General features: G+C 40.4%; 1 protein-coding gene across 2 annotated transcripts in view; it reads right to left on the bottom strand.

The window, feature by feature from the left end:
• Nucleotides 1-17,829: 17,829 nt before the first annotated feature.
• The window catches only part of NOSTRIN (nitric oxide synthase trafficking), a 63,403-nt gene continuing 54,418 nt past the window's right edge, over nt 17,830-26,814 (bottom strand). For both annotated transcript variants that reach the window (XM_030803470.1, XM_030803471.1), the window contains 5 exons: nt 26,035-26,123; nt 23,131-23,256; nt 21,808-21,922; nt 20,675-20,764; nt 17,830-18,051 (listed from right to left, as the gene is read on the bottom strand). In XM_030803470.1, coding sequence (XP_030659330.1) covers nt 17,915-18,051; nt 20,675-20,764; nt 21,808-21,922; nt 23,131-23,256; nt 26,035-26,123 — 557 coding nt within the window. In that variant the 3' untranslated portion in view covers nt 17,830-17,914. The remainder of the gene's footprint in view (nt 18,052-20,674; nt 20,765-21,807; nt 21,923-23,130; nt 23,257-26,034; nt 26,124-26,814) is intronic.

Here is a 26,814-nt window from a genome sequence, read left to right as displayed (position 1 = left end):
CAGGCTTTGGTATCAGGATGATGCTGGCCTCATAAAATGAGTTAGGGAGGATTCCCTCTTTTTCTGTTGATTGGAATCGTTTCAGAAGGAATGGTACCAGCTCCTCCTTGTACCTCTGGTAGAATTCGGCTGTGAATCCATCTGGTCCTGGACTTTTTTTGGTTGGTAAGCTATTAATTATTGCCTCAATTTCATAGCCTGTTGTTGGTCTATTCAGGGATTCAACTTCTTCCTGGTTTAGTCTTGGGAGAGTGTATGTGTCGAGGAATTTATCCATTTCTTCTAGATTTTCTAGTTTATTTGCGTAGAGGTGTTTATAGTATTCTCTGATGGTAGTTCATTTCTGTGGGATCAGTGGTGATATCCCCTTTGTCATTTTTTATTGCATCTATTTGATTATTATGTCTTTTCTTCTTTATTAGTCTTGCTAGTGGTCTGTCAATTTTGTTGATCTTTTCAAAAAACCAGCTCCTGGATTCATTAATTTTTTGAAGGGTTTTTGTGTCTCTATCTCCTTCAGTTCTGCTCTGATCTTAGTTATTTCTTGCCTTCTGCTAGCTTTTGAATGTGTTTGCTCTTGCTTCTCTAGTTCTTTTAATTGTGATGTTAGGGTGTCAATTTTAGATCTTTCTTGCTTTCTCTTGTGGGCATTTAGTGCTATAAATTTCCCTCTACACACTGCTTTGAATGTGTCCCAGAGATTCTGGTATGTTGTGTCTTTGTTCTCGTTGTTTCAAAGAACATCTTTATTTTTGCCTTCATTTCGTTATGTACCCAGTAGTCATTCAGGAGCAGGTTGTTCACTTTCCATGTAGTTGAGTGGTTTTGAGTGAGTTTCTTAATCCTGAGTTCTAGTTTGATTGCACTGTGGTCTGAGAGACAGTTTGTTGTAATTTCTGTTCTTTTACATTTGCTCAGGAGTGCTTTACTTCCAACTATGTGGTCAATTTTGGAATAGGTGTGGTGTGGTGCTAAAAGGAATGTATATTCTGTTGATTTGGGGTGGAGAGTTCTGTAGATGTCTATTAGGTCTGCTTGGTGCAGAGCTGAGTTCAATTCCTGGATATCCTTGTTAACTTTCTGTCTTGTTGATCTGTCTAATGTTGACAGTGGGGTGTTAAAGTCTCCCATTATTATTGTGTGGGAGTCTAAGTCACTTTGTAGGTCACTAAGGACTAGCTTTATGAATCTGGGTGCTCCTGTGTTGGTTGCATATATATTTAGGACAGTTAGCTCATCTTGTTGAATTGATCCCTTTACCATTATGTAATGGCCTTCTTTGTCCCTTTTGATCTTTGTTGGTTTAAAGTCTGTTTTATCAGAGACTAGGATTGCAACCCCTGCCTTTTTTTGTTTCCCATTTGCTTGGTAGATCTTCCTCCATCCCTTTATTTTGAGCCTATGTGTGTCTCTGCATGTGAGATGGGTTTCCTGAATACAGCACACTGATGGGTCTTGACTCTTTATCCAATTTGCCAGTCTGTGCCTTTTAATTGGAGCTTTTAGCCCATTTACATTTAAGGTTAGTATTGTTATGTGTGAATTTTGTCCTGTCGTTATGATGTTAGCTGGTTATTTTGCTCGTCAGTTGATGCAGTTTCTTCCTAGCCTTGATGGTCTTTATAATTTGGCATGTTTTTGCAGTGGCTGGTACTGGTTGTTCCTTTCCATATTTAGTGCTTCCTTCAGGAGCTCTTTTAGGGCAGGCCTGGTGGTGACAAAATCTCTCAGCATTTGCTTGTCTGTAAAGTATTTTATTTCTTCTTCACTTATGAAGCTTAGTTTGGCTGGATATGAAATTCTGGGTTGAAAATTCTTTTCTTTAAGAATGTTGAATATTGGCCCCCACTCTCTTCTGGCTTGTAGAGTTTCTGCCCAGAGATCAGCTGTTAGTCTGATGGGCTTCTCTTTGTGAGTAACCCGACCTTTCTCTCTGGCTGCCCTTAACATTTTTTCCTGCATTTCAACTTTGGTGAATCTGAGAATTATGTGTCTTGGAGTTGCTCCTCTCGAGGAGTATCTTTGTGGTCTTCTGTGTATTTCCTGAATTTGAATGTTGGCTGCCTTGCTAGATTGGGGAAGTTCTCCTGGATAATATCCTGCAGAGTGTTTTCCAACTTGGTTCCATTCTCTCCATCACTTTCAGGTACACCAGTTAGACGTAGATTTGGTCTTTTCACATAGTCCCATATTTCTTGGAGGCTTTGTTCGTTTCTTTTTTCTCTAAACTTCTCTTCACGCTTCATTTCATTGATTTCGTCTTCCATCGCTGATACCCTTTCTTCCAGTTGATCGCATCGGTTATTGAGGCTTGTGCATTCGTCATGTAGTTCTCGTGCCATGGTTTTCAGCTCCATCAGGTCCTTTAAGAACTTCTCTGCATTGGTTATTCTAGTTATCCATTTGTCTAATTTTTTTTCAAAGTTTTTAACTTCTTTGCCATTGGTTCGAACTTCCTCCTTTAGCTCTGAGTAGTTTGATATACTGAAGCCTTCCTCTCTCAACTCGTCAAAGTCATTCTCCATCCAGCTTTGTTCCATTGCTGGTGAGGAGCTACGTTCCTTTGGAGGAGGAGAGGCACTCTGATTTTTAGAGTTTCTGGTTTTTCTGCTCTGTTTTTTCTCCATCTTTGTGGTTCTATCTACCTTTGGTCTTTGATGATGGTGATGTACAGATGGGTTTTTGGTGTGGATGTCCTTTCTGTTTGTTAGTTTTCCTTCTGATGGTCAGGACCCTCAGCTGCAGGTCTGTTGGAGTTTACTGGAGGTCCACTCCAGACCCTGTTTGCCTGGGTATCAGCAGCGGTGGCTGCAGAAAAGCAGATATTGGTGAACCACAAATGCTGCTGCCTGATCATTCCTCTGGAAGTTTTGTCTCAGAGGAGTACCCGGTCATGTGAGGTGTCAGTCCGACCCTACTAGGGGGTGCCTCCCAGTTAGGCTACTTGGGGGTCAGGGACCCAATTGATGAGGCAGTCTCAAGCTGCGTGCTGGGAGAACCACTACTCTCTTCAAAGCTGTCAGACAGGGACATGTAAGTCTGCTGAGGTTATTGCTGTCTTTTGTTTGTCTGTGCCCTGCCCCCAGAGGTGGAGCCTACAGAGGCAGGCAGGCCTCCTCGAGCTGTGGTGGGCTCCACCCAGTTCGAGCTTGCTGGCAGCTTTGTTTACGTAATCAAGCCTGAGCAATGGCGGGCACCCCTTCCCCAGCCTCGCTGCTGCCTTGCATTTTGATCTCAGACTGCTGTGCTAGCAATGAGCGAGGTTCTGTGGGTGTAGGACCCTCCGAGCCAGGTGCGGGATATAATCTCCTGGTGTGCCGTTTGATAAGCCCATTGGAAAAGCGCAGTATTTGGGTGGGACTGACCCGATTTTCCAGGTGCCGTCTGTCACCCCTTTCTTTGACTAGGAAAGGGAATTCCCTGACCCCTTGTGCTTCCTGGGTGAGGCAATGCCTCACCCTGCTTCAGCTCACGCATGGTGCGCTGCACCCACTGTCCTGCACCCACTGTCTGGCACTCCCCATTGAGATGAACCCGGTACCTCAGTTGGAAATGCAGAAATCACTCGTCTCCTGCGTCGCTCATGCTGGGAGCTGTAGATTGGAGCTCTTCCTATTCGGCCATCTTGGCTCCAGCTGTATCTCTTTTTAAAAGAATTCTCATCTGCTGTCTGCCTGTAATTCTTTGGTATTTTTGTAACATTCTGTGTGGCATACTTCTTTCAATCACAGTAGTCCATCCTTATCTGCAGCTTTGCTTTCCACAGTTTCAGTTACCCACAGTCAACTGTGATCCAAAAATATTAAATGAGTAGACAGCAGGACAAGATATTTTGAGAGAAAGAAACATTTCATATACATAACTTTTATTACCGCATGTTGTTATAATTATTCTATTCTATTACTTATTGTTGTTAATCTCTTACTGTGCCTAATTTGTAAATAAAGTTTTAGCATAGATATTTATGTATGGGGAAAATATAGTCTGTATTGGATTTAGCACTATCTAAGGTTTCAGACATCTACTGGGAGTCTTGTAACACCCCCCTACAGGTAAGGGAGAACTACTGTATTTTAATTAAAATCTTAGGGAAACATATAAAGTAAAATATGTTCTTTTAATTAATGAAAGATAATTAGTTTACTACTTTTTTTTTTTTTTTCTGTAAATGTCAGGCATGACTAACTTATGGCGGGCACTGGGAATGGAAATTTGTTCAACCTGCACTGTGTTTCAGTGGTCTCCAAACTTTTGGACCACTTAATATGGACTCTTAATATTAAAAAATTAAAAGGACAGGCCCAACCTAAGGTTGACAGTTTTTAATATGTACTGGGCAAAATAAACTCTACTATCTTACTATCAAGCTAATGTCAAAAAAGAAAGAATATTTTTACCTTACACCAAGAGAGATCTATAATTAGAATAAAGTTCAAATGCAAACTTTTTCTAGGACTTTTTTTTTTGTTATCTTTTCTGTGTAAATTTGATGACATTTAAGTGTGCTAGCTGTAGTGAAAGCTACATAATACTGTTTCAGTATATCTTGAGCACACCTAAAAGCCATAGAACAATGGCTTCCATGCCTTCAGTTGCTTCTCCTGCCTTCTCCCTGAATAATCTGGGGGAAAATTCACACTTGTTGCCTGGTTAGTGAGAGTAGGAAGGGAGTTTTAGAGCAGTCTCTCTCAGTGGCTGCTGTAGAGGCAGAAAAATGTGATACCTTTCCTCATCCATGGTAAGGGTCATAGCCAACACTCCTATAGCAAAAGACAGGTTAACAAGAGAAAAACACAACAAATTTATTTAATCCAAGTTTTATGTGACATGGAGCCTTCAGAAGTGAAGACTCAAATATGCAGGTAAAACTGTCTGTTTTTATACTTATGTTTGAGAAAGAATGGAAGAATGGACAGCCATGTAGAAACGTGATTGGACAAACAGATGCGATGTAGTGGTAATAAACTGAGGAAACCCGCAAGGCCTGTCTGTTCAGGTCTTTCTTGGTCTTTCTGTGTAGCTTTCCTTCTTCCTGGGCATGGGGCAGGACCCTTATCAAAGGAGGGTCTTACGACATAGAAAGGGCGGGGAAGGTTGGAATAATATTTCTAGGTTTTACGGCTTACTTTGGAGAAGAAGGGAGCAAGAAGCAGGAAGGCAGGAAAAGGTCAGAGACCTTGGTTCTGAGGCTGCTTCTGAGGCCTCCTAATCTCTCTTAGTTTAAAGTACTCAGCATGCTAAAGCACCATACTTTGGAATATCATGTTCTGAGCCCTAACACCGCTTATACCTAGGACTTGGCTTAAGGCTTTGCTCATTGGCATATAGTAGTAGAACTTAGAAGAATGCTATGGCCTGGTGGAGATGTTATCACTGACACATGCCAGTGTGTAGACCAGCTTTTAGGGACCATTGATTGGTATTTTCTCTATAGAGATAAAAGGGTAATAAACTGCCCTGGTGATTGGAATGGGTGCTACTAGCAATAGACCTATCCTATTTCAGCATGGGCTTGTCTGAAGGGAGTTTTTTAACAGAGAGAGTACAATAAGCAAACTCCAGTTTTTCCTAGGCAGACTTTCACATTTGGCCTTATTTTTTATATACGTACTTAAATGAACACAAAAAACCATATGAAAACCCAACTTTGGTTTTTGTGAGCCCAGCTTGATTTGGAGCTCAAATTCTATCAGCAGGATCTGTTTCTTCTGGATTGAGGCTCTATGTGGTAGACCACAGCAATTTCAAACTCATCCGGTTCCTGTAAGTTAGTACAGGTGATCAAGGAGCTAAAATACATGCATTGGGTTATACTAGATTCCCCCTGAAACCCAGCCATAAGGGCAGATTAACCTCAATAATTGGGCTACAGGTGGGGGATGTTATAGTTCTACAAAGGGAAAGACAGCTTAGATATTTGGCATTAAAAACATTAGATGACTACCTGCAGTGAGTATGTGTTGACTGAATTTCTCCACTTGAAATATATCTACAGTGAACAAATTTAACAAAACTTGAGGGAAGGCCTTGTCTCAAAGAAGACTAAAGAAAGGTCATATCTCATACTGCGAACTCAATGACATAATGTTTTGAACCATACAGTAAGAAGGCACTAGGCACTGAGCCAGTTTGCCTAAGCAAGAAGAAATTCTGAAGGATCTCTTTCACCTGCAAGTTGGAGAAGTGAGAATTGGGGATGAGAGAACAAATGGGTAGATCCCCACTTAGGGTCCATTTTTCCTCAAGGAACAGCCATTCTTCACTTCTAACTGGTGGGTGGAATGGGGTCAAGATCTGAGAATGAGATTCCGTAGCAGGAAATTCACGAGTATAACATAGGAATGACCAGGCACAGTGGCTCACAGCTGTAATCCCAGCACTTTGGGAGGCCGAGGTGGGCGGATCATGAGGTCAGGAGTTTGAGACCAGCCTGACCAACATGGTGAAACCCCGTCTCTATTAAAAATAGAAAAATTAGTTGGGTGTGGTGTCGGGCACCTGTAATCCCAGCTACTCAGGAGGCCGAGGCAGGAGAATCGCTTGAACCCAGGAGGTGGAGGTTGCAGTGAGCCAAGATTGTGCCACTGCACTCCAGCTTGGATGGCAAAGCGAGACTCCATCTCAAAACAAAACGTAGGAACCAGCTTTGCTACTGGAATCCAAAGTCAAATGTATAAAGAAAAATACATTATTATAAACAGAGGGCCTTGGGCCATAGAACATTAGACTGATTTGTTTTCTCAACAGGGAAGTTGATTCATTCCAAGATTGAGGATTATTCTGACAAGCCTGGTGAGCTGGCCATCTTAAAATAATGGTTAATACTTTTTTTTTTTTTTTTTTTTTTTTAGCACTTCCTACATGCCCAGCACTGTTCTAAGTCCTTTACCTCCATCTACTTATTTACATTCTCACAACAACCTGTGAGGTAGATACTATTGACATTTTTGTTCTCCAGATAAGGAATACAACGTACAGAGTTTAAATGACTTCAAGTCACTGCTGGTGAGTGTTATAGTTGACATTCAAACCCAGATGACAAGCTGGCAACTGAATCCATGAGTTTCACCTAGATCTAGATGATGCCTTATTGCCTTTCTATACTATATTACAGGGAAAGTATGCAGAAACAAAGTTCTTAAAGATTCTAAACAAATTTGAACTTGTATAATATAATTCGAGTTTTGTTGTTTCTGTAGAAGTATAATGATTAAGAAAAAAAACTAAATTGTCTTGAAAGCAGAGGAGGACTATGCTTTGTCTGGATCCTTAGGAAATAGCCTCACTAAAGTGGCAAAAGGGCTGCAGCTCTCAGGGAAACAGTGAGCAGAGTATGAAGTGTTTAGAACCCCAGTGGCTCATTGAGAACAGTCACTAGGGATGTAGACTGCAGTCATCAACCCAGGTCTTTTTGGAATGGTGTGTGAGAGGGCTATTAACTTGTGCAGAAGTTTTTAATCTGTTCAAGCAAATATAAAAGCCTTAGGCTGAGCACGGTGACTTAATGCCTGTAATCCTAGCACTTTGGAAGACTGAGGAGGCCAGGAGTTCAAGACTGGCCTGGGCAACAAAGCCAGACCCCATCTCTAAAAAGAATTTAGTTAGCCAGGCATGGTGGTACGTGCTTATAGTCCCAACTACTTGCAAGACAGAGGTGGAAGGATCGCTTGAGCTCAGCAGTGAGCTCCAGCCTAGGTGACAGAGAAAGACCCTATCTCATTAAAGCAAAACAAAAACAAAACTTAAGTTTTGAAGTTTACTATATACCCACCTAGGGATATTTTGGAGCTGATACTAATATATTAACTTACATTTTGAAGTTGATGCATTATGAAAATTACACTTGAGCTGATTAATAATACATATAAGATGCAAACAGCTATCTTAGTATACTTGCTTCTTTATGTATTATGTTTAAGATGATGTGTTGTAAAAATGTGATAATTTTAAACATTTAAAATCTTCCTAATGTGGAAATAAAGCACAAGATACACAGGTAAGATATTTTCTTAAGTGGGAAAATATAGGCACAAATATAAGTAACACTGATTGAAATGGAATCCAAATGGGGTCACTCATCTATTCCACATTTTGTAATAAAATGGTACAGGTCTCTAAAATTAAACTCGATAACAAATTAAAAAAATGAATCAGCACAAAATCTACTACAGTGTTCTACTAATAGATGTAAAGTTTCAATTTCCAAGGTAATGAGAATTAGAAAGTGTTGGTTGTTTTTTCAATTCAGAAAATCCTGTACAGACATAATTAGTTATGTTTGAATTTGTGTACCATGGCGGCATTTAGCTCTCTCACCTAGCAGTGTCTGGGACATAGAAGAAGCTTAATAAATACTTACTAATGTTGAACACATTATCAAGACTCAACAGAAAATTATTTGATGGGGAATCAAAATTGCACTTCGAAAAAGAGGTGGCTTGTTCAACAATATCTGCAGGCATGTTGCTAAGGTGTTTGAACATTTTTGGAAGTTAAAGATGGCTTTGCTATTTTTTGAGACAGGGTCTCACTTTGTTGCCCAGGCTGGAGTCCTGAGTAGTTAGGACTACAGGCATGCACCACCACGCCTGGCTAATTTTTGTATTTTTTGTAGAGATGGAGTTTTGCCATGTTGCCCAGTCTGGTCTCAAACTCTTGGGCCCAAAGGATCCACCCACTTCGGCCTCCAAAAGTGCCGGGATTTCAGGCATGACCTACCACACCTGATGAGCAATTCTTGACTCAGTAACAAGCTGACAGAGAACAAGTTCCTTTCTGAATAAAGATAAGAGTTTCATCTAAATAGAAAAAGAGTCTATCAGTTAACAGGAGGATCTATATGCTATATAAAATCAGCCCTTTCTTGGTATTGTTAATATATTGTGGTGTGAAATATGAAAAGTGTATGATATGGTGTGAAGAATGTTTCAAGTTTAGACATGCATTTTCCTTTTTCCTTAGCAACTAGGCAAGCTGGAAGTGGCACCTGAGGATAGGGTCTAGCAAATGGAAAAACTTCAAGGGAGAAGTTATTTTACTCAACTTAATGTTTATGAGAATTTTGGAAAGAGGCAATGTTTGAAATTCAAATAAATGTTATCTATATAATGGCAAATCTTGAATATTTTAACTTGTTTTGCAAAAAACTCTGTATTCCGGCACCAACATGGTATTGTGGGGAAAAAAAGTTGAGAATTAAGATGGAGGCTGGTCTTTGCTCTACTATTGAAACTGATACATGACCTTGCACAAATTAGTTACCCTTTTTGAAGGTCACTTTTCTCATCTGGCCATACTCTTCTATGTGTGGTTTCCCAGACTTGGGGGAAATGAAGATGATTTTCTTTTATTCCCAATTAACTAAAAGTAATTATCATGAATATTTGTTGAATTTTATGTTTTTCTGTACCTACATAAATTTTCATCTTTAACCTATTAATGTGATTTACATTAACAGGCTTTTGAAAAAAAAAATTGAATTAACTTTGTCTTCTTGGAATAAATCCAGTTTAGTCATGTGCGGTCTTTTTTTTTTTTTTAACACAGTGTTGGCATCAGTTTATGAATATTTTGTTTGGAATTTTTACCTCTATAGTCATGAGTAAGATTGGGTTATAATTTTCCCATGTATATTTTTCTATTTCCTGAAAAAGTTTGAATAAGATTATTGTTTTTGAACTCACTTATAAAACTATCTGGTCTTCTGGGGATTTTTTTGTAGGAAGAGTTTTTAAAGGTACTCATTATATTTCTTTAACAGTTATTAAATCGTTCAGTTATTGTATTTCTTCTAAGTTTTGATCATTCATATTTTTTGAGAAATTTGTCTCTTTTTCTTGCTTTCAAATTAATTGGTGTAAAGAATTCATAGTATATAATTTTATCTTTTAGATATCTGCTACATCTATAGCATCTACTTAATTTTTTTTTTTTTTTTAAGAGGCAGGGTCTCCCTGTGTTGTCCAGGCTGGTCTCGAACTCCTGGGCTCAAGTGATCTGCCAGCCTTGGCCTCCCAAAGTGCTGGAATTACAGGCATGAGCCACTGCACTCAGCCTACTTTTTTCTTATAATGTTTATTCATACCTTTTTCCATTCTCACCAAGATTTGCTCATTTTATTAATCGTTTCAAAGAACCAATGGATAGCCTTGTTCATATTCGTCTATTTTGTTTCATCTTTCATTTCTTTCTTTCTTTTTTTTTTTGGAGACAGAGTCTGCTCTGTTGCCCTGGCTGGAGTGCAATGGCACGATCGCAGCTCACTGCAAACTCCGCCTCCCAGGCTCAAGTGATTCTCCTGCCTCAGCCTCCTGAGTAGCTGGGATTACAGGCACGTGCCACCCAACTAATTTTAGTATTTTTAGTAGAGACAGGTTTCACCGTGTTGGTCAGGCTGGTCTCGAACTCCTGACCTCGTGATCCACCTGCCTCTGTCTCCCAAAGTGCTGGGATTACAGGCCTGAGCCACCGCTCTCGGCCCATTTCTTTCTTTTTTTTTTTTTTTTATGTTCTTTACTTTGGGTTGATTCTGCTGTTATTTTGATAAAGTTGTAATTAGGATGCTTAGTTTATTAATTTTAGCATTTCTTCTTTCCTTGTAGGACTTCTTTATAGCTGCTTTCCTGAAACTACAGGTTTTGATAAATAGTATCTTTTTCATTTTTTATTTCTAACATTTTCTAATTTCTATTAAGATTTCTTCTTGAACCATGGATTATTTAGAAGTATGTGTGTATGTGCATATATGGGTGTGGGCACACATACGCGTTCTCCAAATGCACAAGGTTTTTTTCAATTACTGTTTTCTTAATGATTTCTACATTATATTATGGTCAGATAATTTGCAGATACTTTGTGGACTGGTGCCTGGTCAGTTGTTACAAACGTGTACTTTCCAGTGCTTATGTGCAGTGCCTTTTTCTCATCTGCCTGTAGCACTCACCCAACCTGTCTCACTTGCTTAACTCCCATGCAGCTCGGACTTTCCCTGATCTCCTCGATCCTGATTGAAAGCTTCACTCCTAAATGTCCTCATTACCTCTTGGCATGCTCCTATTACAGCATTTATCATGGTGTCTTGTATTTATTTACTGCTCTGCCTTCCTTACAAGAATAGAGACGGAGGGCTGTTCTGAGAAAAAGGACTCATTGTCCTTAGACCTAGTATTTAAGTGGCAGATCTTTTGTTTCTCAACCTCTCCACATGGTAACTTCTATTCATCCTTCAAAATCCAGTTCAAAGATGAATTTTTTTTTTTTTTTTGAGATGGGGTCTTGCTCTGTCACCCAGGCTGGAGTGCAGTGGTGCAATCCCAGCTCACTGCAACCTCCGCCTCCTGGGTTCAAGCCATTCTTGTGCTTCAGCCTCCTGAGTAGCTGGGACTACAGGCATGCACCATCACACCCGGCTAGTTTTGTATTTTTAGTAAGGACAGGTTTTTGCCACTTTGCCCAGGCTGGTCTTGAACTCCTAACCTCAAGTGATCCACCCACCTTGCCCTTCCAAAGTGGTGGGATTACAGGTATGAGCCACCATGCCCAGCCAAGACTACTTCTGGTGTGAGGGGTGTGCTGGTCCAGACACCACACTAGAGGAATCACTGAAGAAAGCAATTCCCATTTGCCCCATGTGAGGAAAACTCAATTTCCCCATATAAGTGGCATGCTTCTAGGTGCTCCTTGGTATGATTCCCTTTGTTGAGCCAGAGCCCTCTGTTAGTCCTGAGCTTTAAAACCAAAGTTTGTCTCCAACCAGTTCAGTTTGCTTCCCCTCCTAGGTCTGCTTCTCCAATTCCATAGTTCCTTTGAGAAAGAGGTTTTCACCCTAATTATCTGTAGGTCCATTTACTCCAACCTCAGAGCAAAGCTACTTTCCTCCTATTCCTCTGACCCCCTGACCCAGTTAGTATCCCCAGGGCTCTGCCCCTTCAGCAGGATTTCCCTGATCTCAAGCACCCATACTTCCCCTTAGTTTCCTGGAACTGACCTCCTATCTGCATAAACACAACCTGGATTCTCTAGCTCACTGGTTTTCTCAATCCTGTCTCCATTGCTGCTCAGCAGAAAGTCCAGGGATCCAGATCCTCCATGCTGGATCACAGCATTCTGGGACCTTTGACATTCCCTTCATCCATCATCTTCAGCTCTATCCAGGTAGCTGCATTCTCTCTGCAAAAGGTTTCTGCCCTTCTCTGCTGTGTCCCCACTCTTTGATCCAAGTCTGAGTCCCACCTTCTCATGCCCAGTCTGAGTCTCACCTTTGCATGCCCCGCAACCCCAAGCTCATCTTCCTATATGAGATTGCAGAGGAAACTAGGGTGTACTGCCATTTGATGTAACCCACTTCTCTTTCTCCCAGCCAGGCTGATTACCCCTCAAGGCCATCAAGGCTTTGGGAGGGGAGGGGTTTTATCTTGGGGGAGAACAAAATTAAACTGCGCTCAAATTACTGATCAGTTAAAGTTTTATAATACTATACAATAACATTTACCCCAAACAATATTACATTTTTGATGAATCATAAGGCACTTTAATTAAAATGCCTTTTGTCATTAGGCCTATTAATTATTATGGGTAAGTGAAAATGCAAAAAAATGAAATTAGTAAATCTCTCTGGTTGATAGCATGATGGATATGTCAGCTTTTCCTCTACTAGAAAGGAGATAAAGTAACATCAGTGTGCTCAATATCAGCCTCTATGGCCTATATTTCCGGTTGGTAATGGCACTAAAAACTTCCTGACATACAAAACTTAGTGGAGTGTAATTATGAAAGTCCATTTAATAGTTTTAAAGCACTAACCTTAAAGTTATTCTATATAGGAGAATTCAGCCCATAATTAATGTTCATCACAATATGCACTAAATCTTTCTGGCGTATCATCCCCATCTATCTAATCATAAAGTTCTTGCCCTACTAAAAAGATACTCAACAAATCCGCTGTACACAATTATATTTGTATTTCATCTAGTTTATAGTATTTCTTTTAAGCTTAAAAGTTATATGTCAGATGCAAAAAGAATTTGCAGCAGCATTCCAAAACAGGGGAACCATTTATGTTTTCATAAAACACAACTGATTTATGAAGAAAAAAAAGATCTCTTTCTTTGAAAATTACTTTCAAACAGTTTTAGGGTCCAACTACCATTATCATGATTTTCTCCACAGAAAATGGTCTGATGTAGGCTGCAGTCAATTGCTACATAATTTTTTATCCATCAAGGCTTAATGGAAAGAAGTAAGATGAAAAGGAAATATAAATTTAAAATCTCTGTTCATGATCTAATGGCCTATTATCCAGCCAACTTTCTACTTGCAGAAAGCCTTCATTAAGACACCATTAAGGATGGCATTAAAACTTCTGAGCTGTTCTGGGCTGTAAGTTACGTCTCACATAACAAATTTTACTTGCGTTCCTTCAGCTCTAATATCTGTATGTAAATATATATTGTGTTACTTATATCCCACTATAGGAGTGTAATGGTACAGACTTGCAAAATATAGTCCTCAGTTTGAAAACTTTCTTCTTGAAAGTATAAAATTTGACGAATTTTTTTAAAAAAGAGGTTGGGGCAGGAGAGTAATGGGATGGATTTTAATTACTCCTTTAATGCCTGTGTTGAAGTTCTAAAGGACAGCCTATTTGGCACAAGAGTAAAAACATACCCAGCACTTTCATCAAGACCATGACCTTCCAGTCAATGGAGTGTGTGATCTCCAGGCCAACTTAGGTCATTTTCTGAAAGAAGCTGCTGTAACATTTCTCTCCACTCTAAACTGTTCCCCTTGGAAGTGGTTTCAGGGCCTAGCCTCTCTCATTCCCAACATTTGCCCATTATGGGTCATTTGAGGAAGTACCATAAATTTTCTTCACCCTAAATATTCCATTTTGATAGTGAAGATTGGTTTCCTGAACTTTCGATTCAAACTAGAAATCCACTATCATTTATTTATTTATTTTTTATTTTTTGAGACAGAGTCTTGCTCTGTCGCCCAGGCTGGAGTACACTGGCGTGATCTCTGCTCACTGCAAACTCCGCCTCCTGGGTTCATGCCATTCTCCTGCCTCAGCCTCCTGAGTAGCTGGGACCACAGGCGCCTGCCACCACACCCGGCTAATTTTCACCACGTCTGGCTAATTTTTTGTGTTTTTAGTGGAGATGGGGTTTCACCGTGTTAGTCAGGATGGTCTCGATCTCCTGACCTCGTGATCCGCCTGCCTCGTCCTCCCAAAGTGCTAGGATTACAGGCGTGAGCCACTGCGCCCAGCCGAAATCCACTATCATTTAAAGTCCTTTCATTAGGAAGCTGCTTAGGGTATTCCGTCCATAATGATTTAGTTGGGAAGGACAGAATTCCTCATTTCTGAATTGGTAAATGAGGTTTCCAAATGGGCAAGAAGGCATGAAATTTGGGGCACTATCTCCCTCCTAGCCCTTTCCTGTCCACTTTGCTCTTGTTCTCATATCTCCAGCCATCTCTGGCTCACACTTGACCTCACTCTAAGAGCAGCTCTGGTGTTGGGAAGGGGGTATATATGAAGCAACTGCCTCAGAAGATCTTTGGCTCAGGATGAAACCACATTCTGCCCTGAGGCCCTCAGCCTAGGAGCTGGACCTTTGTCTACCACCCTTTCTTCGCATCTTTTTTTTTTTTATTATTATTATACAAGTTTTAGGATACATGTGCACAACGTGCAGGTTTGTTAGATATGTATACATGTGCCATGTTGGTGTGCTGCACCCATTAACTCGTCATTTAGCATTAGGTATATCTCCTAATGCTATCCCTCCCCCCTCCCCCCACCCCACAACAGTCCCCGGAGTGTGATGTTCCCCTTCCTGTGTCCATGTGTTCTCATTGTTCAATTCCCACCTATGAGTGAGAACATGCAGTGTTTGGTTTTTTGTCCTTGCGATAGTTTGCTGAGAATGATGGTTTCCAGCTTCATCCATGTCCCTACAGAGGACATGAACTCATCCTTCTTCATGGCTGCATAGTATTCCATGGTGTATATGTGCCACAGTTTTTTTTTTTGGTCTCTGAGGTATATGATTTGTTTTTATTTCTGTTTATGTAATGCATTTTATATATTATTATCAAATATAAACATATTAAATATTATGTAATATTTATGTTACATATGTATTTATATTACCAAGTCAGCGTTGGATGGGCTCCAGTGTTTTTGGTTACCTCAGGGTAACCTGAAGTCTCTCTTCTTTGTCTTTATTAATGTCTTTTCAAGCATTTTTTTTTTTTTATTATACTTTAAGTTTTAGGGTACATGTGCACAATGTGCAGGTTTGTTACATATGTATACATGTGCCATGTTGGTGTGCTGCACCCATTAACTCGTCATTTAGCATTAGGTATATCTCCTAATGCTATCCCTCCCCACCTCCCCCAACCCCACAACAGTCCCCAGAGTGTGATGTTCCCCTTCCTGTGTCCATGTGTTCTCATTGTTCAGTTCCCACCTATGAGTGAGAACATGCGGTGTTTGGTTTTTTGTCCTTGCGATAGTTTGCTGAGAATGATGGTTACCAGCTTCATCCATGTCCCTACAAAGGACACAAACTCATTTTTTATGGCTGCGTAGTATTCCATGGTATATATGTGCCACATTTTCTTAATCCAGTCTATCGTTGTTGGACATTTGGGTTGGTTCCAAGTCTTTGCTGTTGTGAATAGTGCCGCAATAAACATACGTGTGCATGTGTCTTTATAGCAGCATGATTTATAATCCTTTGGGTATATACCCAGTAATGGGATGGCTGGGTCAAATGGTATTTCTAGTTCTAGATCCCTGAGGAATCGCCACACTGACTTCCACAATGGTTGAACTGGTTTACAGTCCCACCAACAGTGTAAAAGTGTTCCTATTTCTCCACATCCTCTCCAGCACCTGTTGTTTCCTGACTTTTTAATGATGGCCATTCTAACTGGTGTGAGATGGTATCTCATTGTGGTTTTGATTTGCATTTCTCTGATGGCCAGTGATGATGAGCATTTTTTCACGTGTTTTTTGGCTGCATAAATGTCTTCTTTAGATAAGTGTCTTTTCATGTCCTTCGCCCACTTGTTGATAGGGTTGTTTTTTTCTTGTAAATTTGTTTGAGTTCATTGTAGATTCTGGATATTAGCCCTTTGTCAAATGAATAGGTTGCAAAAATTTTCTCCCATTCTGTAGGCTGCCTGTTCACTCTGATGGTGGTTTCTTTTGCTGTGCAGAAGCTCTTTAGTTTAATTAGATCCCATTTGTCAATTTTGGCTTTTGTTGCCATTGCTTTTGGTGTTTTAGACATGAAATCCTTGCCCATGCCTATGTCCTGAATGGTATTGCCTAGGTTTTCTTCTAGGGTTTTTATGGTTTTAGGTCTAACATGTAAGTTTTTAATCCATCTTGAATTAATTTTTCTATAAGGTGTAAGGAAGGGATCCAGTTTCAGCTTTCTACATATGGCTAGCCAGTTTTCCCAGCACCATTTATTAAATAGGGAATCCTTTTCTCATTGCTTATTTTTGTTAGGTTTGTCAAAGATCAGATAGTTGTAGATAAATGGGATTATTTCTGAGGGCCCTGTTGTGTTCCATTGGTCTATATCTCTGTTTTGGTACCAGTACCATGTTGTTTTGGTTACTGTAGCCTTGTAGTATAGTTTGAAGTCAGGTAGCCTGATGCCTCCAGCTTTGTTCTTTTGGCTTAGGATTGAGTTGGCGATGCGGGCTCTTTTTTGGTTCCATATGAACTTTAAAGTAGTTTTTTCCAATTCTGTGGAGAAAATCATTGGTAGCTTGATGGGGATGGCATTGAATCTATAAATTACCTTGGGCAGTATGGCCATTTTCACAATATTGATTCTTCCTACCCATGAGCATGGAATGTTCTTCCATTTGTTTGTATCCTCTTTTATTTCATTGAGCAGTGGTTTGTAGTTCTCCTTGAAGAAGTCCTTCACATCCCTTGTTAAGTTAAGTTGGATTCCCAGGTATTTTATTCTCTTTGAAGCAATTGTGAATGGGAGTTCACTCATGATTTGGCTCTCTGTTATTAGTGTATAAGAATGCTTGTGATTTTTGCACAGTGATTTTGTATCTTGAGACTTTGCTGAAGTTGCTTATCAGCTTAAGGAGATTTTGGGCTGAGATGATGGGGTTTTCTAGATACACAATCAATCATGTCATCTGCAAACAGGGACAATTTGACTTCCTCCTTTCCTAATTGAATGCCCTTTATTTCCTTCTCATGGCTGATTGCCCTGGCCAGAACTTCCAACACTATGTTGAATAGGAGTGGTAAGAGAGGGCATCCCTGTCTTGTGCCAGTTTTCAAAGGGAATGCTTCTAGTTTTTGTCCATTCAGTATGATATTGGCTCTGGGTTTGTCATAGATATCCTACCGTCCCCTAATTTGGGTTGATCTCATTGGTGTCTTGATTGCCTGTCTCTCTTCTTGGAATTGATCTGTGTTCCTCATCTCCCAGGTTCTGCTTGACCCCCTCATAGGCCTGCTGTGTTGTGTTGCCACCCAAATCCAGAGGAAAAAGACATCTAAGTCCTCATTGCTGTTGTCTACCAGATAACTCTGTTACTTCAGGCAAGCAGCTGAACCCACCTTGGACTCCAACTGTTTCTATGACACCAGGGGTTATACTGGATCATCTCTAGGGTCTCCTAGAATTTGGAAACTCTAGGAACCAAGGAGCCTCTCTTCCTTGTCTGTCTCCACCCATCCATCTTTTATCTGACTGTTTCAAGCTAATAGTCATGAATGCAAAGTGCTGTGACATGCAGGTAGAACTCCATCCATTTCTAAAGAAAAACATGTAAAGATAATAGCACTTTATTCTTATTTGAACCACACTGTATTGTTGGTTACCGAGTGCGAAGGTAGTATGTTCAGAGTCTTGTTTTATGCCTTTGTAGCTGTGTTGCCAGCATTTGAAGGTAACTCCTCCACATAAGCGGCAGGAAAATGGCCTTTTTTCCCATTCAAAGATCCAAACCACCATCCTTCTTCTTTTTTCTCATGTATAATCACAATGTCACCTGTGAAAATACAGTCAGACAAATGGGTCTCTGCGAGGTGAACACATGCCTCAGCCTGATTGATAAGAGTTTTAAGGAGGTTCTGCTTCAAGGAGTTACTTGGTAGTGTCATTTTCTGCACTTGATTCAGATGAAGCCAAATGTATCGAACACCTGTCTATAAAGCAGGCATAATCCAGAGGATACTAAAAAGAGTAAGATAATGAACAACTGAGATATATCATAAAATAATTGCTTAAAAACAGGATTGGCTGGGCATGGTGGCTGATGCCTGTTATCCCAGCACTTTGGGAGGCCAAGGCGGGTGGATCACAAGGTCAGGAGTTCGAGACCAGCCTGACCAACATGGTGAAACCCCGTCTCTGCTAAAAATACAAAAATTAGCTGGGTGTGGTGGCGTGCGACTGTAATACCAGCTACTCAGGAGGCTGAGGCAGGAGAATCCTTGAACCCGGGAGGCAGAGGTTGCAGTGAGCTGAGATCGTGCCACTGCACTCTAGCCTGGGCAACAGGGCAAGACTCTGTCTCAGAAAAAAAAAACAGGATCACAGCCAGGCACGGTGGCTGACACCTGTAATCCCAGCACTTTGGGAGGCCGTGGTGGGCAGATTACTTGAGGTCAAAATGTTTGAGAGCAGCCTGGCCAACATGGTGAAACCCCGTCTCTACTAAAAATACAAAAATTAGCCAGGCATGGTGGCACACGCCTGTAGTCCCAGCTATTTGGGAGACTGAGGCAGGAGAATCGCTTGAATCCAGGAGGCAGAGGTTGCAGTGAGCCAAGATCACACCACTGTACTGCCGCCTGGGTGACAGAGCAAGACTCTGCCTCGAAAAAAAAAAAAAAAAAAAATCACGTTGGGTCATATATCCTTATGCTGCCTTCTAACTTTCTGTGTAGCTGATGGATTGTCACCACACTCTTTCTTGGTGTCCGTACTTTGAGGGTTTCACATGTTAGTGTTTTTGATAGTTCAGCGTGTTGGCTGCTATAAGTATGTCTCACCAACAGTCTTTTCTTAAGATCAAGACAATGCCTCTGCATTATACCTGATTTCACAGGCCAAAAGTTTAACTCACAGCTTTGCACAGAAATGTAACTCCCCGTTCAACAACTTAGACAACTGTAATACAACATTTTTTAAAGCAATGATTCAAGTGAAGAGAATTCCATAGAGAATTGGACAAGAAACATGGCTGTTGTCATAAAAGTAGAAAGATCTGCCCCCTTCAGGATCCAAGAGCTACTTTTTCTTTGGCATCATTCTGAGGTGATTTTTCAGTCTTCCTTTCACTCTTTTCCTCAGCAACTTTCTAAGACAAAGGAGACTATTAACTCCTTTTCTATCTTTTCTTAGTCATAAATCACTATTCTTAAAGGAGATCATTCTCAATCTCTAAGTTCTCCCTCTAATGGGTTCTCTCGGGTCAGTAAATTGACATAATCTATTAACAAGAATTCAAACAAATGATTTCAAATTGTATTGCCAGCTTCCCTAAGCCTCCAATGTCGTGTTTCATTTAAAGAAACTACTTAGAATATAAAGTATAAGTAGGCTTTGCAACCAACAGAGAACTGAAAACAAGATAATCAATTTATTGTGAATGATGTAACTAAATTAAATGCCGCATCCATGGGTTCTAGGTGGCATGAGGGAAGTATGTCTTTTATTCACATAGGAAGAAAAGTAATTGCCTGGAGAGATATGACTGGCAAATGCTGCAAAGGAAACACCCAGTAAATAGCAAATGTGTGGTGTCCCTGTCGTTTGGCTACAAAATGTATCTTGATTTTCCATTGACTCTGGGAGTATTCTTTCTCCCATAACGTTACTCTTTCTCACCCTTCCGTTTCCAGATCTCTGCATTAGCACTAACATTCAAACATGATTTCTAACTGGACACATAAAGAATGTTGAGGCTGGAGACTTTCTTCTTTAATAATGTTGTGGTTTACATTATAAAGCCACTACATAATGCCTTTCCATGTTAAGTAAAACTCTGTGACACAAAGAAGGGGGTCTTACTCTTTAGACTGGCTGTAAAAAGCTTTTCTGAGAAGTAAGTGAGACCAGCACTAAGCTGGGAGTCAGCTGACCTAGGTTCTAGAATTTGCACTTACACTAAGTCGAGAGAGGAAGTCACTTCACATTCCTGCATGTCTAGCTTCTAAAAAATAAAAAGGTGGGGTACTCCTCTAATCACTTTCCATCACTGACATTCTATCCTAGTGTGCACTGTGATTAGGAGCATGACTGTGTTTCCAAGTTCAAATCCTGAAATCCTGTGTTGCTACAGCCTGTGACATTAGCCAAAGCACCTAACCTTTCTGTGTATCAGTCTCCTCTGCTATGAAATGGGAATACCAATAAAACCCTCCAAGGGTATCATGAATATTAAATTGGACAGTAGGCCTGCAACAATGTCTGACAATAGTAAACAGAATAAGCGTTAGCTCTTATCATTATGCGAGCTTTTGTTTTAGATGTGCTGATCTTTCAAGAAGGGTGAACTGATTTGACATGGTAGGAACCCTTAAGTCTGCCACACTAAGACAAGGTTTTATTCATGCTAAGAATCTCAATATGGGAAAGCAATTAAAATATTTGAGAATGATTCTTACCCTTTTCCAAATTCAACTCATCATCTTGCCTGGCTTGAAAAGAATATAAGGCCTTGCAAAGTCTGCTGCTGAGCTGGGCTGCACCAGGGGCTGAAATAGATAAAGCTCTAATTACTATGCTGTGTTAGCAGGCAAATGAATATGAGCTGAAGCTCTTTGGTTTATTTAACAGTGTGATGCAGAGTTTCAATATATTAATTTTTCTCAAAAGGAAATAATGTTCATTCCTTGACTCAATAACCATTTATGATGCACTTTCTATATGTATGGACTGCATATGTTATATAACCAAAAACTATTTTATAATACATGAAATAGCAAGTCTCTCTAGACACAGAGAAAAACATCATTGTATAATAATAGTAGTTGCATGCATGTTTTGGAAAACATTCACCAGTTTTGCCATTCAGGTATAAATACGGGATATTTGAGGCATGTGCATGTCATCATCATCCCTAGCTGTGTATGGAACTGTTTGTTTCTCAAACAATGCAACAGTGACTCCTTAATATATTGTGTGAACCATAATGTCCTGGTTTTACTGAAGTTTTTTTTTTTTTTTAACCAATTTCTAATTTAAAAAACTAGATAGTCAAGATTATGGTGATTATACTTGAACATGCAGGGACAGTGACACGTGTGTGTGTGCTGAAAGATGAAGAGCAGTGTGGGTGCACGAATGACTGAAGTCAGATGGCTGCTAACAGGTTTGTAGGCCATGAGTCCAAGCCCTGGCAAACCACCTGGATCACCATATGTCTCGCAGAGAGGACAGGCTTCTTATGGGAGTTTGGAGGAGGCTATGGAGACAGAGCGACAAAGTTCCTCACTAATGGTTTAGGTGTGATTATGTGGATGGCAAATAACAGGCCATTTGAATAAGGTGGATGCCAGTCATCTGATATCTGAGGCAACTTCTCATATTTTAAGATACTTTCCCAACCCTCTACTCTTCTTAACTTTTCCCCATTTTTACATAAAGCTACAGAGTCTAACAAATTAATCAGTCCCGATGGAAATATAAATTTCCTTAAACAGATACAGGTCAAAGTGGCTCTGAAACTAAAATTTAAATGTAGCAATGTGCCCTGCCAGTAGGACCCAGGCCAAAATGATTGTGGGCATGGGATTACCTGGAGTTGAAGAACCTGGATTGCTCTGCCCACCAGAAGATGCCTTGCTCACAATATTCTCTAATCTCTTCATTAAAAAAGGCCGAGATATTTTCACATAGCTGTGAGTATGCTCCTGTTCAAATGGCATAAAAAGTCATATTTTATAACACGATTATCATAAACGTTCATGAAAACTCTTCTGTAGCTGTTTTCCTCAAGTTTTTTTTTCTGTTTTTTCTTTTTAGACACAGTCTTGCCCTGTCGCCCAGGCTGGAGTGCAGTGGCATGATCTTGGCTCACTACAACCTCCACCTCCCGGGTCCAAGTGATTCTCCTGCCTCAGCCTCCCCTGTAGCTGGGATTACAGGTGCCCACCACCATGCCTGGCTAATTTTTGTATTCTCAGTAGAGATGGGGTTTCACCATGTCAGCCAGGCTGCTCTCGAACTCCTGACCTCAGGTGATCCGCCTGCCTCAGCCTCCAAAAATGCTGGGATTACAGGCATGAGCCACTGCGCCTGGACTGGAAGTTTTTAAACTGAGGGGTATAAATAATTCAAAGATTTCTAAGCCCTACTGTGTTTCAGTTTTGAGTTGAAGCCTTAATATTTTCACAATTACACAATTACTATACTTTATAGCCTGTGTTTCCAATTCTAACCTGTGTGTCTAGGTCAAATAGTAACATTCATAGCATTACTTTTACAAATACAACTTTAGTTGGCTTAATGCAAGTGAAATGATCACAACCCTGTAAATGATTGAGATTGTTTTCGAGCTCTTGAGCCTTAGAAAACTGTCCCTTCACAAGATGATTACAGCTCCCCCTTCTGATCAGTAATAAAAATAGCTACAAGCAATAGCTACTATGTACGTTCACCTGCTCGTCCCACTCCTGGAGTGCGGCACGATGAAAATAGGTGTATGTGAATTTCAGAGCTGTACTGATGCATTATCTGCATTAGGCACCATGTTAAACAGATGAGACTAATACATACCACAAAATCTTATAATTTAGGTCTGTATGAATATTAAAATTTCAATTTAATAGAAATTTTACTGTAAAAGCACATCCAAAGGATAAAATTCAGGTATGATGAGAAAGAAGAAATCAAAAGTGTTTTTCAGCTTCTCATAGAAGTTTGGTGTACACAGAATATATTCGGTTGTGTCTAGCTCTTGTTATTGTGCTCAGAAGAAATAAAAACATTTATCTTATTAACTGTATGAATATTAATGTCACATGGAATTCCTAACACCTTTTTTGCCCTGATGCTACTTTAAGCCACTCCACCCAGCAGGCCCAATCAAGAAATTACAACCAGTCTCCTTGAATGTTACCTTTTCCCTCCACCTGAAGATGGAGTTACTGCAAGGATGGCTGGGTTGAGGTCTTTGCTCAAGTTCTGCTAACATTGATGACAGTTTGTAGGAGTTCGCTTCCAAAAGGTCTAGTTTCAAATTGTTCTGTGGATACATCATTTGGCCATGTGAGCAAATTTCTAGTAAATGAGGCACAACTGGATAGGAATATCGAATAGCTTTCAAAATAACAAAGGTTAGAAAAGTACGCATTTAACTCATACAGATATTCACAGAAAATGCCGAAAGAAAAAAAATGGAGGAATAAACTCTTTAAGCAGTCAAGAGGGAGGTTTTAGTTGTTGAGTGTGTCTCATTCTGTACTCTGGGGGTAAACAGGAAACCTTGGTAATATATTAGTATTTTATGGCAATGAAGAGGGTTTACTCAATTTTCTGCTGAGGGATGAGAAAGGGAGTAAGTGTTGATTGTAGAAGGTGGATTTTTGGTGGTCTGCAAAGAAGGTGAGCCATCAGTGCTCAATATTGTGAGCAGAATTGAATTAACATCAATAGACTCAAATGAAATTGAATGCGAGGTTCATTTGTTCTTTGAGAAGGTGAGGTCTTACATTACCCCCAAAGTTCACAGGAATACTTCTGGAAACTAGGAACGATATTCTAGGGTATTTCAGTATAAACAAACATAATAATTCAAGCTAAAGATACTCTCCTAGTCTCTGTCTGTTCTTGATGTGACCTTGAATTAGAAACTTTATAATTACCTTGTCGGGCTGGGTCCAGCCAGGGTGAATTAAGTAACAGAATCTAAGCATTGGAAGGGTCTTGCTTATCCAGCCCCCTCCTCACCATTATCCCTGTCTCCCCCACACCTCCAGCATGGGAATTCCTAACCCTAATATCCCTGCCAGGGTGTCACAGCCATGGACAGAAGACGTCCAATTGATGGAGAAAGTCTAATCGTTGGAGGAATCCACTGCATTGTGGGGCAGGCTTACCTAAGACAAAACTAAAAGCTCCCCCTTGCCTTCTACCATTAGACCTTCACTTGATAGTGAGCACCTCTAGTTCCTCTTCTATGCGACCCTCTGTCTGGTATCTAAGGACAGTATTTAATCTAAGTGCCTCCAGTTTTCTCAACAATTTCTCCTACGACACTGCTTGTGAACATTCTTGATTCAAATATGGCACTTCAAGGACCAAGATACAATGAAATAAGGAAGAATGTAAATAAAAGTTTCCTCATCCTAGAAACCTTCCGTGGGTGACACAAAATCTACCAGTATCACTAGTTTCTGTCTACCCAGATGCAGAGCATGCATAATGAAATCATGCGGATATTTGGCATTCATCACTTAAAGGTTCATAGTTGCTCCTTCACCAGATCATAAACACTGGAAGTTCCAGGGTCAGATCCTCACCCTCCTTGTGTCCTCCACTGTGTGCTTCAGGTGAGAGGACCCAGATGGTCCTAATACATGTATGCTGGTAATGACAATGACAAAATTCTGTGCAAGGACAGCCAAAGGAATAAATGTATAACCCAATGGCATAATGAAATGCTCTTTATGACTTTATTTTGGCACATGTTATTTGCATTGAATAGTTAACTGAACAGTTTGTGCGGTCACAGAAAATGTCCTACAGTCTGTTTTATAATATCATAAAAACTGTAGCCACGGGCCATTGCAGGTATATTAGACCTCTGTTCCCAAGTGCACACAATGCAGGCTACTTTCTTTTACAAGAAGTGTTAGCCTTGTTTCTGCAACAGCACCTTACGCAAGAAAGCCTATCTAAAAACTAGATCAGCGATACCTCACTGCATCTGTCTTCTTTCACCAAAGAACTATTGAAATTGCCAATCTGGGTACAATTATCAGGTACCTACATTCACAAGAAAGTTAGGCTATAAGCAAGAAAAACAAAACGCCCAGATTCCTGTACCTTCAAAGCATTGCTAAAAAATTTATCTCCTTAAATGATTCTCAGATTAACCCCAGTCCACTCCTGATCTCTAATCACAGCAGAAACCCATATGTTGCACACTGGTGCTATATATCTGTTCATTTTTATTCCTGTGTAAAATTCATCAGCTTTTTGTTAACTACCCCTTTCACATGGGTTCCTCTGAAGTGGCCAAAATGTCCATCAATCCCCACGAATGTCTATGGGGCTAGAGTTCACACACTCAGCACAAAGTCCAGGAGGCCCAGCTCCCTGCCTCTTCTACCATCTCACCACCCCAATTCCCACCCTCAAAGAACTTTTCCCCCAGAGTTACTTCTGGTTTCCCAAGATTTTGCCTCACACCCCAAACTGCCCTCTTCCCTCTGCAACCACGTCTTTCCTTTCTCCTGTTAATCTCTGATAACCCTGAGATCAGCAGAGGGATGAATGGAAAATACCATCTTAATAAAAATTACTAGTTTTTGAGCTCCTCGTGTGAGCATTGTGCTAGTATTTAGTAAATAATATTTCACCCTCACAAAAGCCCCATGAGGTAAAGTACCAATATTCCCATTTTGCAGATGAGAAAACTAAAGTTGCCCCAGGTCCCTGTAAACAGCAGAGCTAAATCTAACTACAGGCCTTTCTAAATGCAGATCCTTTGTTTCCTGTCACTTTTCTTAACTGGGTTAGAGTGCACATGGTTTCTAGGCCCTCAAAGAACGACTGTTTGGAGAATACTATTTTAGACACAATTATTTTCCTAGGACACCAAAGCAAACATTTCTAGGTAGTTGGATTTTTCCAGATCCCTCAAATGACTTATGAAGCTGACCCTATAAACTCCCCCACTAGATTGTTCTATGTCATGAGAAAGGAAAGGCAAACAAGGCCAAGTGGACCAGAAACAAGTATTCTAAAAATAACCCTTTTCACCACTAAACCTAGGAAACTGCACTCTGCAAACATTTACCTCATCCATTAGCGCTGCTGTGTCTTTCTGGCTCTTTGCATCAGAGAAGGAGGAGTTGCTGGAGTACGTTTTAAGCATTCGTTCCAGGCCTGAAAATGAAATCATGTTCTCAGTCACCTTTCACACTGTCTCAGTGGAACACAGCCGGGAGTCAGTCACTCTTAAAGGGAGCCTAGAAGTGATACCAGTGAGATTTTTTTTTTTTAAGACGGAGTCTTGCTCTGTCACCCGGGCTGGAGTGCAATGGCACGATCTCGGCTCACTGCAACCTCTGCCTCCCAAGTTCAAGCAATTCTCCTCCCTCAGTCTCTCGAGTAGCTGGGATTACAGGTGTATGCCACCATGTCTGGCTAATTTGTGTATTTTTAGCAGAGACACAGTTTCATCATGTTGGCCAAACTGGTCTCCAGCGCCTGACCTTATGATCCACCCGCCTTGGCTTCCCAAAGTGTTAGGATTATAGGCGTGAGCCACAGCACCCAGCCACCAGTAGGATTTCTTAAATGGCTGAGGGAGTCTCTGCAGGTAGTTCTTAATAAATTTGACTGAATGATAAATGAACTGTTTGTTTACCTTTCTCTTCACTTAATGAAATTTGAGAAATGCTGGTGCTTAAAGCATCTTGATTGTTATTTTTCCAGATGAGATTTTGAATTTCTTTCAGTTGACCCATTCTCGCAATTGCTAACAGTTACACAATGTTGGCTTCTTCCTCATTATGGTATTTACATCACTAAATATTTTCTATCTTGAATTTGCTCTCTAATATTCCATTGCAGT

This window comes from Nomascus leucogenys, chromosome 22a (genome assembly GCF_006542625.1).
Source record: "Nomascus leucogenys isolate Asia chromosome 22a, Asia_NLE_v1, whole genome shotgun sequence".
NCBI lineage: Eukaryota > Metazoa > Chordata > Mammalia > Primates > Hylobatidae > Nomascus > Nomascus leucogenys.
The sequence above is the reverse complement of the archived record's forward strand: the minus strand, read 5'-3'. Positions and strand labels throughout refer to the sequence as shown.